At 42.8% G+C, this 14,883-nt stretch overlaps 1 protein-coding gene and 1 long non-coding RNA gene across 3 annotated transcripts; both read left to right on the top strand.

Moving 5' to 3' along the window:
- Window positions 1–1,000: 1,000 nt before the first annotated feature.
- On the top strand, window positions 1,001–10,718 carry htr1fa (5-hydroxytryptamine (serotonin) receptor 1Fa). Of its 2 annotated transcripts, none has more exons than XM_024388535.1 (4): window positions 1,001–1,287; window positions 7,842–8,026; window positions 8,113–8,382; window positions 9,336–10,718. In XM_024388535.1, exons 3-4 carry the CDS (start codon window positions 8,114–8,116, stop codon window positions 10,204–10,206), a joined length of 1,140 nt encoding a protein of 379 aa, XP_024244303.1. In that variant the 5' UTR covers window positions 1,001–1,287; window positions 7,842–8,026; window position 8,113; the 3' UTR covers window positions 10,207–10,718. The 2 variants fall into 2 exon arrangements, with proteins under 2 accessions (XP_024244303.1, XP_024244304.1); XM_024388536.1 differs by having other exon boundaries at window positions 7,842–7,947.
- A 2,123-nt stretch (window positions 10,719–12,841) lies between these two features.
- LOC121840961 lies at window positions 12,842–14,327 on the top strand. The gene is made up of 3 exons (XR_006080013.1): window positions 12,842–12,988; window positions 13,165–13,284; window positions 13,879–14,327. It is a non-coding gene; the product is annotated as an uncharacterized LOC121840961 (long non-coding RNA).
- The last annotated feature ends 556 nt before the right edge of the window (window positions 14,328–14,883 follow it).

Here is a 14,883-nt window from a genome sequence, read left to right on the forward strand (position 1 = left end):
CTGGGACCCGCCGGTGTAACTGCTAAACTTCTTGCTACTGACTGTACACTGTACTGCGTGATTGTAGTGGATTTACTAACATGTTAGTTCTAGTACCTCTGTTGACTATGATGTTAATATGGTGACAACAAAGGCTGTGTGTAGCGGTTATGATATGAAGGTTTGACCTGGAAAGTTTATTTGCCTGGTCACAGAAAGCTGATGTGTTGTGCCCTGATGTTCACAAGCAAAGGGAAAAGGTGAGAGTAGAGCGCATAGATGCGAAAAGGAATACAACGATCAAAGAGATCATGTTTTTTTATGTGGCTGTTACAAAAGTGAACTGTGTTTGCATGTGATCAGGGGTGTTCATTCTGCCAATTCTGTTGAAAAACATTTGTTAAATGGAAGCAAACGGAACGAAACAGGGGTAAACATACCTGAATTTGTCCAATAGAAACTCCCGTTTGCAGCTGTTGGACTAATGATTACACCCTAGATCAGCTAGATGCAGGCAGGAGTGTGCAAGGTGGTATTGAATGTGTCAGTCTGTTACCTTCATTACTAAAATGTATCTTCACCTGTGCACCTAAGTTGTAAACTTTCATTCGTAGACTAGGTAATAGCAACCTCATGATGGGTGAAGGGAACATCTGAGTATCATGTAGTAGCCTAAACGTATTGATGTTACATTGAGCTCTGTGAATGGAATATGAATGACAGTCATCCAATATGCTGTAATAGAAATAAGGCCATGCTCGTAAAAAAATAAAATATTGTCGTCACTCAATTTAAACTGCACTGACCGCCACTGGTCAAAATAACCACATTTTGGGGTAAATCAAGTAACCCAATGTGTTTGATCATTCATATAACCCAACAGCGCTGTTTCAAAATAACCCAGTGCTGGAAATGTACTATGTATTGACCCAGCATTTTTTAGTATACTGATTTCTATCATGGGTGACCTGCATGCACAAGCACAGCCTGTGGCACCTTTTCGCGCAGATACCCATAGCTCCATTCCCTGAGCGCTGGTGCACCATCACTAGATTAACTGTAGGTGGACCACCCGTGCGCGCTCCCAATTGCGCATTCATGTTTGGACGGGTCGGATTTCGGATGGAAGTCGGTAACAGAAAAGGGTATTCGCGTCGCTGTGTCGAATTGAGCAATACCCCCTCCTCCTTTGCCCCGGTCAAACCCTCAAACCGTGGCCAGGGACCAACACACCGGGAGAAGAGCGGGAGGATGTGACTATTCAACAGATCAGATTATCGGACAGTTTTATCGCGGTTGAGAACACAGGTGACGTTGTATTCACCGTCTGTTTTTATACTATTGTAGATTAGAAATAATTGCAGGTGTGAACAATTTTGCAACAAACAAATAAGTAGATTTAATTTGTTGGAACCATAATCAATGGGTTGCAGCTGGAACCATTTCCTTCCACAGCATTTGTTTAATTGAAATTACAATTGTTTTTATAGTGTTTGAATGATAATGATTTCCCTTGTCTTGTGTCGTTGTCCTGTGTATTGTGTATTTCATGAAGATAGGCTGCTGCATCTTTTCAATCCATAATGATGTATATAGATTTCCTGTCAGTCTGTTAATAAGATGGTCACTATAGTTGACTAGCAGGGAGAGGAGAAGTTTCACTATCCCTCTTCCTCATTCCCTTCATATTTTATCCTCTTCTTCATCCCCTGGTCTTTATGTCTCTAATTGAATGATTTGTTTGACCCATTCTCTAATGAGAGCAAGCTTCAGAGCAGTAGTAGACAGACTAGTTGCTATTGATTATGCTGGTCAGCTGAAATGCAACTTCAACAGATATCTTTGCCAGCCGTGATCTTACATGTAGGGCCTCTACAATGTGATGATGATTCCCCAAGGAGAGTGGGTAGGGCACAACATCCCCCTTACCCGATGGACCATTAGGGGGGAGGGTCAGTCTTGGGTCAACTTCTACCAAACAAGGTTATTATAGTAAACGAAAACTTAAACGAAACATGGAAAAACAATTTCGTAAACTGAAATAAAATAACTAACAAACCTGTTATATACTGAAACTATATTTGATTCCAAACAAATTAAAATGACAACTATAACTAATTATATGTTCAGTTTGAGTTTTTATTTTGTTTGGGGGAAATAAATCTAATGGGGTTTTCAAGCTTTTTTTTATAGGGTTTTCAAGCTTCTGAATCTGGCAGGTAAATGCTGCCAGGAGATGGGGATGTTTCCAATAGGGCTAGTTTGTGCATCACTATTACTAGCTATCACTACAGTATTTAGCAGGAAATAAATCTGCTACTTTCTGTCCCTAACACTCAAACTAAAACTGAAACTAAATAATTTAAAAAATAGAAATGGCTTATATAACTCAAACAAAAAACAACAACTAGTAAATCAGGTCTGAAAACGAATTGAAACTAAACTGAATTCCAAACAAAAATGTCAAATCTAATAGAAATAAAAACACAAAAGTATAATAGATAGGTTGGGGAGTAGACATTTTTAAGAGTTTTAATAAGGATCGGACCCTTTTTTTGTTGTTGCCTTAAATGTCATACCCAAATCTAACTGCCAGTATCTGAAGCAAGGATATGCATATTATTGATACCATTTAAAAGGAAACACTTAGAATTTTGTGGAAATGTGAAATTAATGTAGGAGAGTATAACACATGGTAAAAGATAATACAAAGAAAAAAACATGCGTTTTTTTGTTTTTTTGTTCCATTATCTTTGAAAGGCCAAAATGTAATATTCCAGGTTAGGTGCAATTTAGATTTTGGCCACTAGATGGCAGCAGTGTATGTGCAACGTTTTAGACTGATTCAATGAACTATTGCATTTCTGTTCAAAATGTTGTATCAAGACTGTCCAAATGTGCCTAATTGGTTTATTAATACATTTTCAAGTTCATAACTGTGTACTCTCCTCAAACAATAGCATGGTATTATTTCACTGTATTAGCTACTGTAAATTGGACAGTGCAGTTAGATTAACAAAAATTTAAGCTTTCTGCCCATATCAGATATGTCTATGTCCTGAGAGATTTTCTTACAACCTCATGCTAATCACATTAGCCTACGCTAGCTCAACGTCCCGCGGGGGGGACATCGATCCTGTAGAGGTTTTAATCTCTTCCCTGTCTCTGGTGAAGAGGACCGTTAATCTGTAGTCTCTTCTGTTATTACTGAGGAGGAGGAGGAAGCAGGAGGGAGGGCGATCTCAGACAGACCTTGGGCCATTCATCCATCATAAATCCAGACATTAGCAGTTAGGTTTTAATAGTAAAGGGTACAGATGAGTGATCCTCAAACCTAGAGGCAGTGAGGATATTGAGTTTTTAAAAGTCACATTGTCTCAGTCAAACCCTGTTGTCTGTCAGACAGAGGAGAGAGAGAAAGAGAGAGACTTTCCTGCCTCGTTTGTGTGTAGCTTTGATCCTGCAACTACCCACTGGAGAAAAGCTGGTTGAATCAACATTGTTTCCACACCATTTCAACCCAAAAAAATCTGTGATGACTTTGAATCAACGTGGGAAACTGATTGGATTTGCAAAACGTCATCAATGTAAGGGCATTTAGTCTTTCTTCCACTCAATGTTTAACCTAAATCCAATGACATGGTACATTCTTGTTGATTTTATGATGAATTCACGTTAGTTGACAACTCAACCAAATGTAAATCAAACTAGAAATTGAATTGACATCCGTGCCCAGTGGGTAATGAATGATATTATGCACAAACCCCCTCTGTTCCAGTTATCACAGACAGACATCAGACGTCTTATTTACAAACACTGATGATTAGTCTGAAAGCAGAATGTTTAGTCTGGAAGCAGGATGAAACAGTCAAGGGATTCTTCTGTCAGGTGAATAAGAGAGAACAGAAAATACCTTGACAGGTTACATACTCAAACAAATAAAGACTGCCGGAGGAAGATCTTGCAGTCAAATTGAAACGTTTTAGCAACATATCATTGTCTTGGGATCTACTGTTGAGGTTTTAGTGAAACACACACAGCCGGCCCAACGGTACCTCTATGGTCTCACTATTAAGAGACTATTAACGTGTTTCAGTCTAAATGACTCCCAGGGTCCTGTGGCAGAAAGCATCGCGGTGTGAACACTGATCTCTCCCAGGGTCTTATTCCCTTAACACAGATCACAGGGTCTATCTTCTGCCCCTCTGAGGTTCCCTTCAGAACACCACCAATTAGCCATCTGCTCTAAAGCCTCTTTCTTAATATCCACAGCTTCAGAAGGAAATACCTCAATACTTTACATCAATCACTGGGCCAGACGGTGGTTATAGAACAGACCTGGTGGTGTCTCTCACTTAACCCTTAGTATCAGAGCATAGTATCTCTCTCCTATCTTTCCATCAGACCTATGTATATTCTGCTGAGAGGGAAATATGTATTAAACGTTTTCTCCTTTTTCATCCCTGGTCATCTCCCAAGTCCTTGAGAGAAGTGTCCTGTTCTCTGACAGGGACAGTATGTACACACCTTCATTGCTACAGTACTGTATTTTGAGCTACAATGTTTTATTACCATGGCTGTATTCATCACTGTGGGACAGGCTGTGTCTCCAGAGAAGGAAACAGATTCATTCTGCACTAAAACAGTCACTCAACTGTTCACAGGCCCTGACTCTCACCCTAATACAGCCACCTTAGACAAGCCCTGTTGTAACTACATGAAGAATATCATGTTAACCCGTAAGCCCGATAATGTGCCTATTCCAAAAAATCTATTTTCAGGACCACGGAGAGCACCCTCAATGCCTTGAAGAAATCACTCAGAGTTCAGCACCACAGTAGTGGAGAGCGCCAATCTCTGCAAATGGGCTCTCTCTCCACCAGTAGTTTCAAGTTTTAATGTCACTTACACAAGTACAGTGAAATACCTTTCTTGCAAGCTCTAAATCCAACAATGCAGTAATCAATATCAATGTAGTACTAACAATTACATAAGGTAGAACAAAAACACACAAGAAATTAAAATAAGAAATGAGAAGAACATAAGAAAGTAAGATAAACAGAGTGGCAGCAGTGTAAAGGAAGATTATACATAAGTGTGTATGCGTGTGTGTAGTCAGTATAAATGTGTGTGGATGTTATGTGTGTCTTGGAGTGTAAGTGTGTAGAGTCCTGTGAGTGTGCATAGAGACAGTTCAACATTTTAAATAAATACAAGGGGCAACTCAGTCCATGTAGCCATTGTTGTTAGATATTTTGCAGTCATTTGTCTTGGGGATAGAAACTGTATCAGGAGCCTGTTGGTGTCAGACTTGATGCACTGGTACCGCTTGCCGTGCTGATGCAGAGGGAACAGTCTATGACTTGGGTGGTTGGAGTCTTTAACAATTTTCCAGCCATTCCTTTCACATCACTTGATATAGAGGTCCTGGATGGCAGGGAACTGGTCCCCAATGATGTACTGGGCTGTCCGCACCACCCTCTGTAGTGTCAAGTGGTAAAGGGTGGTGCTGTTGCCATTCCAAGCAGTGATGCATCCATTCAAGATGCTCAATGGTGCAGCAGTAGAACTTTTTGAGGATTTGATACAGTGAGGTGAATCATACCGTGAGGTGAATAATTAGCAGGATGTGATCCTGCTGAGAGGAGGAAGTATGCATGACACACACCACACACACACACACACACTCATACTGTACACATACACTCCATCCTAAATTAGTTCATTCCTCTGATTATACTCAAATCAATACAGAGTAATTACTCTTTGTCATGAGGTGTGCGTGTATGTGTGTTCATCCACAAACATACACCACCAACAGAAGCCACTCATCCTTGTACCTCAGTTCAGCCTGAGACAGTCAGGGAGATAAGTGTGTCTATAACAGTATTGACCGGTGGTGTGTGTGTGTGTTTGACAATCGAAGTAAGAATAATCAAATGCCATATTTTTGTCACCCAGTATCACCTCAGTAGACTGCTGCTGGGTGTCCTGTCTGCTCTGCTCTGTCTCCAGAGCACTTTATAGAAGGAGATGACATCCCCACACAGATAGATAGGGAGGGGGAGCCATTTTTTAAAGATTGATGCATTATTGCATACTCCAAGCCTTGGCTGAAATAGGTATTTTGAAATCCAAGTTAAATTGAAACAGGTCTGTTTTAGTCCTAGTTCAGCTGAAACAAGTCTGTTTATTTCCCAGCTCAACTAAAATAGGTCTATTTGAATCCCAGTTAATCTGAAACTGGTCTGTTTAAATTCCAGTTAAACTAAAACAGGTCTGTTTAAATCCCAGTTCAAATGAAACAAGCCTGTTTAAATTCCAGTTCAACAGAAACAGGTCTGTTGACATCCCTGATTCTACCTCCAGCTTGATAAATTAGTTATGCTAAGCTTTGCATCTCCAGGGGGACACGTCACTCTCACAGTCCTAGCGCTTCAATCCACAGATTGACGTTTAAATGGGTGTATTCCAATTACACAGCATCAGGTATCAGTCCCTATCATTTCAATCAACACACACACACAAACACACTGAAGCTGTTGGGTTTAAATGAACCACTCTGGTGAGAAACAGTACATACTTAAATACAGTGCATTACTACAGTACAGTACATGCTGTTCCTTGACTTTAGTGTTCTATATTGAGTAAACTATGGAGGAACAGACTCACAGACAGGTGATATGCTGATAGACAGGCGAGAGGTTTGGGAGATATCAATCAACTGCATTTTGTACATCAGCAGATGTCACAAAGTGCTTATAGAGAACCCAACTTAAAACCCCAAACAGCAAGCAACGCAGATGGAGAAGCACAGTGGCTAGGAAAAACTCTAGAAAGGCAGGAACCTAGGAAAAAACTTAAAGAGGAACCAGGCTCTGAAAGGTGGCCAGTCCTCTTCTGGCTGTGCCGGGTAGAGATTATAAGAGTACATGGCCATTAAGGCCAAATCATTCTTCAAGATGTTCAAATGTTCATAGATGACCAGCAGTGTCAAATAATCATCACAGTGGTTGTACAGGGAGCAACATGTCAGCACCTCAGGAGTAAATGTCAGTTGGGTTTTCACAGCCCAAAATTCAGAGGTCGAGACAGCAGGTGAGGTAGAGAGAGAGAGTGAGGTAGAGAAAGAGAGAGAGAGGTAGAGGGAGAGAGAAAGAGGTAGAGAGAGAGACAGAGGTAGAGAGAGAGAATGAAGTAGAGAGGGTGAGAGAGAGAAAGAGGTAGAGAGAGAGGGACAATGTTTAGCTAGGCAATGTTTTTGATGTGTGATGCAGCTGTGTGTGTTTGTGCATGCATATGTGTGCATTTAATGATGTCTGAGAGTTTATCTAACTTGAGTTGTGCTTTTCTTCAAATCCATCCTTCACAAAAATAAAGTTATAGTTGCTATGACAACTGTTCCACCTTGAAACAGGCTTCTCACAGCTAACTGTAGAAATACAAGGAAATCAGCATGATGAGTGCTTTCAATGTCTTATGAAAGCTGTTAAAGGCACTTAGTTTCACTTCGTGATTGATAAACTCTAAAGAAGTACAAAAGCTAGAGTACAGAAATACTGTCTTCAGGGACAAGTACACACACACACACACACACACACACACACACACACACACACACACACACACACACACACACACACACACACACACACACACACACACACACACACACATTGTACTCTCTGATCAGTGATTGCACCGTGTGTATGCGCGTGTGTGTTTGCACGTGTGCGTGCATGTGATGAGGGTCATGGCTTTGATCAGTGATTGCATCAAGGGTGACTGTGTGTGGGTGTTTGGGAGTTATGAAATCAGCGACTGGACTCTCATTGTTGATTCTTTCTCTTGTCTCTCTCCAGGTGTGTGTGTAACATCATTGTTGAGACCAGAGAGCTTGCTGATCAGAAGCTACTGATACGACGGTTACTGCTGAAGGTCACACACCAATGAACACACTTTACAGAGGTACATACAGCTTTTACAGCTATGGAGGATTAAGGTTCATTCATCATCTGTCTGAAGTCCTTATCTTCATGGTTTGAGTGTGAGTACGTTTTGAACTGTTAAGCACCGTTCATTTATATACAGCTAGCCTTGGTGTAAACCCTTATCTCCACCCCTCCCCTCTAGGATGGACTTCTCTAACTGTACAGAGGGGTCCTTCTCCCTGGACGATGGGAGTGAAGAGGTTTCTATAATCCCCCCAAGTAAGATCCTCCTCACCTTCACCCTGTCCCTGCTCGCTGTCATGACAACGGCCATCAACTCTCTGGTGATCACAGCCATCATCGTAACCATGAAGTTGCATCACCCAGCCAACTACCTGATCTGCTCTCTGGCAGTGACAGACCTGCTGGTGGCCATCTTGGTCATGCCCTTCAGCATCCTCTACATACAGAGGTCACAACATGGATTCATTATTGCACAATTGATTGATTTGTCTTGCAGCATAAAGTGTCTTACAGCATTTCAGATGCCCATTTATTTTTAAAATACTTATTTTATCAAAGTATACACTGAGTGTACAAAACATTAAGAGCACCTTCCTAATATTGAGTTGCAACCCCACGTTTGCCCTCAGAACTCACTCAATTCGTTGGTGCATGGACTCAATAAGGTGTCGAAAGCGTTCCACAGGGAGGCTGGCCCATGTTGGCTCCAATGCTGGGTTTTTTTCAGTTGTGTCAAGTTGGTTGGATGTCCTTTGGGTGCCTGGGTGGTGGACCATTCTTGATACACACGCGAAACTGTTGAGCGTGAAAAACCCAGCAGAGTTGCAGTTCTTGACACAAACTGTGCTCCTGGCACCTACTACCACACCCTGTTCAAAGACACTGAAATCTTTTGTCTTTCCCATTCACCCTCTGAATGACACACACAATCCATGTCTCAATTATCTCAAGGCTTAAAAATCCTTCTTTAACCTGTCTCATCCCCTTCATCTACACTGATTGATACACACCAGCAGCGTTGCAGTTCTTGACACACTCAAACCCTGTGCTCCTGGCACCTACTATCACACCCCGTTCAACGACACTTACATCTGTTGTCTTTCCCATTCACCCTCTGAATGGCACACACACAATCCATGTCTCAATTATCTCAAGGCTTAAAAATCCTTCTTTAACCTGTCTCATCCCCTTCATCTACACTGATTGAAGTGGATTTAACAAGTGACATCAATAAGGGATCATAGCTTTCACCTGGATTCACCTGGTCAGTCTGTCATGGAAAGAGCAGATGTTCCTAATGTTTTGTTCACTCAGTGTACAGTTTGTGAGCATAATAATAAAGTACTTAATAATGAAGTTCAGTAACAAACATCACTTTCATTATTCTGTCTGAATCCTCAGGGAGAGCTGGCAGATGGGAGAGGCTGTGTGTTACATGTGGCTGAGTGTTGACATCACCTGCTGCACCTGTTCCATCCTCCACCTGGCAGCCATCGCTCTGGACCGCTACCGGGCCATCACTGACGCCGTGGAGTATTCACGCAAACGCACTGGACTCCGAGCTGGGATCACTGTCGGCGTGGTCTGGTTTCTGTCCATCCTCATATCCCTTCCCCCTCTCCTGTGGAGGAACCATGGCGGGGAGCCAGAAGAGGACCAGTGTCTGATAACTCACCACCACATCGCCTTTACCCTCTACTCCACCCTGGGAGCCTTCTATATCCCCTTGCTCCTCATCCTCATCCTATACTACAAGATCTACAGAGCTGCTCAGACTCTGTACCTCCGCAGGGGGGCCAGCAGAGGGGCCAGCAGGGCCAGCCGACACTCCTCCATGGTCAACGGAACCACCCTCCCCTCCTGCCCCCCTGATGGGGGCCCCGACACCCTGAACCTCCAGGAGAAGTCCTACTCAGACCCCACCACGGAGGGAGACCGCGTGCGCATTACCGTAAAGAGTCCCCACAGCGAGTCGAGGCGGGAGCGTGAGTGTTCGTTGAGACGGCAGCGTATCTCAGGGACCAGGGAGCGGCGCGCTGCATCTACGTTAGGACTGATACTGGGGGCCTTTGTTGTCTGCTGGCTGCCTTTCTTCCTGAAGGAGGTGATCGTCAACACGTGTGGCTCCTGCAGCACCTCCATAGAGCTGGCTGACTTCCTCACCTGGCTGGGGTACCTCAACTCCCTCATCAACCCTCTCATCTACACTATCTTCAATGAGGACTTTAAGAAGGCCTTCCAGAGACTGGTCAGGTGTAGGCGTCGCCTCTGACACGGACGGAGAGGACACACATGCACACACACACAAACACGTGCACGGCGTTCAGTTCTGAGTTGTGTTGGGCCCGGGATGGCATCTGATTGCCTGAGATTAAAGACTATCGACAAGAGACTTTAAATTATTAACCGGAGGAAATGACCTTAGAGACTATGTCAAGACTATGAGACACTCCAGCCAGGTCAGTCTAATGGGACTGGCACATTGCTGAGGTCTGGAGGGAAGTTAGGAGGACCTCAGATCCATAAGAGCATATTTATGGAGAGCCCTGTAATCATCATCTTCTTGTTTGTATGGGTTATTGACGTGGCCGGAATGGTGTTGAATGACATTGAAAGGACAATGTTTAAATGACAGACTGAAACAGATGAAGCACTAGGGTGAAACTCTGGATGTAGACCATCGGCCTCGATCTTTCCAAGGTCTCAGAAAAGCTTACCATGGTGTTTCTGTCTGTTCTATAACTATCAACTCCCCAAGCTAGTCTGCTCTGAAATAAAACGTATCAAAACAATATTTGTTGTGGTCATTGTTTTTGTTTAACCGACCAAAGTAGTGATTAAAGATATTATGATACTCAGTCAGTGTTGTTAATAAACTACAGTATATATTCCACTTATACAGTTCAACTGTGGTCTTATCTGCGGCATGGGTACTGTATATACTGTGTTCTTTAATACAGACCTCTATAGCTGTATAGCTGATTAAGGAGGTAAGAGTTACTCCATCCGTAGCACAGCGAGCTGTTCCAGAACACTCCTAAGCACAGCAGGATAATGAGTGTGCACAGGAAGTGCTGGAAAACTCGTTATTTTACTCCCACTCATACACTTAGAATAGCACATATTTTCTTTACTGTAGGACCACAGGGCATTTTTTGTGATGCAAATGTAGGGAGATTTGTTTTTTAAATTGATAACAAAATTATATAGTTTTAAAATGAGAATGTGATACAATGATGCTAGAAAGAGGGGATGGCATGGTTTTATTGAACGTGCCTCCCCTCTGAAGGTTCAGTTCCATCAAACTGTGGTTCCTACCTCCACACCCAGATGGTGTCTACAGTATAGCAGGGTAGAGATGAGGTATTCTATGATTCATACAGTATGAATCATATCTCACCTTTAACCTGCTAAATACCATCTGTGTGGGGAACTAATGCTACAATTTTACATAATTCTGAGGCAAGGGATAGCTGGTCTTAACAGTATCTGAATGTAGCCTATGCATGTGAGTTTATAAATTGACAGCATGTTGATAGCTTCATCCCAGCAGTGACCGTCCCTGACAGCACAAGCACAATGTCAGAATGGTTGTGTAATGGCGCCCTCCTCAGGACGAAAGAAGGTTTTTCAATTCCGGTTTATCAAAAATGCACATAATTCAAACAAACAACTTGTTGACTGTGATTTTGTTTTGGAGTTTGTTGAACAACCATCCATCTGTGTGGAACCTCAAGATGAGCAACGAATCGTGAGAGAGCGATGTGGACGTTACCATTTAGAGGCTGAAAATAAAATATCTGGAGAGGAAACGGGTTAGTTTGCCTGCTTAGCTTTATTATTTAGCTAGCTGGAACACTCGTTACCAAGGGAACAAACACAACTAGCTATCTAGTTATATAAACATACTACTAGGTTTTGCACGTACATGCAGTGACTGAACATGCCATAGCTAACTATTAAGCTAACTATTGGCATATGATCGCTAGGTATCTACAGAGCAGAAAGCAGCTGGGCTGAGTGGAAGACACTAACATGTTGAGCAGCAGAGAGTGGTGAAGTCCCCCATGGCTAGACGAACCACCACCAGGAAGATGAGAGGTTACAACGGAGCTGTTCCAGGCTGTCACCAACCCAGGGGGAGAGAGGTGAGGCAGCAGCTGTCATCCCCTGTCCCCTCTTCCTCCTGCCCCTCAGTGATGGGACAGTACTACCAGAAGATGCTGCACATTTACGAACAACTACAGGCATAGCGTTTGAGCTAGCAACAGTGGTCGGCCCAGCTCCAGGACAGAAAACAGACAGCTAGAGCATGAGGAGGTACACACACACACGCACACTTGAAGTGCAGTGTGTGAATATAGTCAGAACCACACAGTGGTTTTCAAACTTTTTCAGCAGGGATCCCAGACTTTCTGGAATCCATTTTTTCCCCAAAATGTTTTTGCAACCCCATCCCAAATCTAATAAAACAACATTAAAATCTGTATATGTAGATTTTTACATCATCAAATAACCTTCAATTCATTGCATTTTCATCTCTTATCAAAATGAAATGAAAACAAATGATTGAAATTATCTTTCTCAAAAACGTTTGTAAATTGGCCCATAGGCCTTAAAATGTGTAAATTTAGATTTTTACATCAACAAATAACCTTAGATTCATTACATTTTCATCTCTTATTAAATGAAAAGAAAAAAAATATCTTTCTCAAAAACTTTAGTAAATTGTCCCATAGGCCTAAGTCTGTACTCTAACATTTCTGTCCCCCGCACAAAAAAAGGATAGTTAAAAAATTGGCCTCCCCACTGCAGGGTCACGACCCCGACTTTGGATACCACTGCCCCAGCCATACATAATAATGATGACAATGAGTGTTTCTGGTTGTCTCATTCTGCATGGCAGTGCAAGCCCTGCCCCTCTCAGGCTGCAGGCATTGCTATTGGACTGAGTTCTAGATGGACAGGCATTTCCTCCAGTAGCAAGAGACCGTTGGACAGCCCAGGGTCAGCAGCACACGTCTCCAGCTGTCTCTCTTGACAGGTGCTCTAAGGTGGGAGGACTGGACTAGGCTTGGGGGTTGGTAGTTGTTTTTGTTATTTAGCCATGTGTTTATGCTGTTATGATGTCCCAGGCTTTGTGTTGATCCTCTGTTTTGAGGTTTATGTTGTGTTTGTATTGTTCTGTTGTTTGTATCGTTTTGTTGGTATTGTGTTGTCCTGTTTCTAGGTGTTGCCTCTGTTGGTAGAGCAGTTGCAGCAGGTCTCTGCATCATCATACCCCTCTGTCACCCTGTCCCTGATCAAGTTTATATAATGGAGCCTGAGAGAGATAGACAACAGCACACAGGTAATACACAACACTACACAACGCCACAAACAACATAAGACCATATTCTCCTCCCAGCTGTGAGAAAGCCTTTGATTTAACGTCCAGTTGAGTTTCAACATTATTTTATGAAATCCTTTGTGTTGGACTGTGTCCTGTGCTGGCCTGGCCAGTATGTGGTTTATTAGTGTGGGGTACATTAGAACAGGCTGTGTGTGTGGCTGGGGAACAGACATCTCACTGACAGAGGCTCAGACCCTGCTGGATAGAATGGGCCCCAGCATCTCTGTCTGGTTCTCAATGAAAACATGCCCAGCTCAGTGAGTCAACAACCAGCATAGATGCCATCCCGGATCCAACGCAACGCAGAACTGAAACGTGTGTGTCTGTGCGTGTGTCTGTGTGTGTTTGTCAGGCAGTGTCAAGGCAGCTATTTGACATGCTTGATGTTTAAACTGGAATCACATGGTGTAGTATTACTGCAACATGTTGAGTTTGAACCAGAAACAGGCCAGAAACATAATCTCCGTGGATTTAATTACAACGCTGGTCTCCCACTGACTGTGTGTGTGGGTGCATTTGTATTTGTAACTTTGTGTGCTTCTGTGTATGCAGCCCGTGGCTCTGTCATCCACTCTGCGCCGTCTGGTGAAGAGGTATCCAGGGCTCCGACCCAGCAGCAGGACCCCAGCAGCCCCCCTTTCCATTAATCAAACAACCAACCAATCACTTTTTATTTGTATCATGCTTTTCAAAAATACATTGGTAAGCAAGTTTATAGCAGCAACCCAGACCTAAACCCCACAGGGCAAAGCTCTCTGCCAGGTTGGCTCACTTCTATATCTGAATGGATATTAAATTGGTTTGTTCATATTGGAAGAATATTTCTTCAAAATGATGTTATCATGTCAGACAACGATGTCTGGCCCAAAAAGCTTTTAAACATTTCTGAACTAATAAAAAAACTGTCTGCATCAGATCCATATAATATCTCTCGCCACATTTGCTTACGAAGTTTTCTGGAAACCCAGACCCATAAATTGGTTTGGACCAGAGAGAGAGAGAGGCAGGCAGGCTTTGGGTCAGGGGGTTTCTGGTGTTCCCTGGTGTAACCCTCCAACCCAGTCCCCCACCCCCCTGGCCAAGCCAGTCACAGACTGCACAGTCCTGTGTGTCTGGAGAGCATCAGTGACACAGGCCTAATAAACATGTCTTCTCCGAAACCATGGCCCAGTTTCCCAAAAGCATCTTAAGGCTAAGTTCATCCTTTGTTTCTGAAGTTGCACTTGAAAGCGCTTGTTATTTACCAACTGCCTCAGACCACTCCGAGATCAGCTACGTGCATCGTTAGATCTATTTCCCCTACTGGGTCACCTTATACGTCCACTATACATACACTGAACCAAAATATAAACACAACATGCAACAATTTCAAAGCTTTTACTGCTTTACAAATCATGAAGGAAATCATTCAATTGAAATAAATTCATTAGCTCCTAAACTATGGATTTCACATGCCTGGGAATATAGATATGCATCTGTTGGTCACAGATACTTTGGATCAGAAAACCAGTCAGTATCTGGTGTGACCACCATTTGCCTCATACAGCGTGACACATC

Source organism: Oncorhynchus tshawytscha, linkage group LG26 (assembly GCF_018296145.1).
Source record: "Oncorhynchus tshawytscha isolate Ot180627B linkage group LG26, Otsh_v2.0, whole genome shotgun sequence".
Taxonomy (NCBI): Eukaryota; Metazoa; Chordata; class Actinopteri; order Salmoniformes; family Salmonidae; genus Oncorhynchus; species Oncorhynchus tshawytscha.

Excerpts from the sequence above, each read along its gene's own strand:
- htr1fa (XM_024388535.1), top strand. The coding sequence starts at position 8,114 with ATGGACTTCTCTAACTGTACAGAGGGGTCCTTCTCCCTGGACGATGGG. Across the intron at positions 8,383-9,335 it reads AGCATCCTCTACATACAGAG|GGAGAGCTGGCAGATGGGAG; the intron begins GTCACAACATGG and ends CTGAATCCTCAG.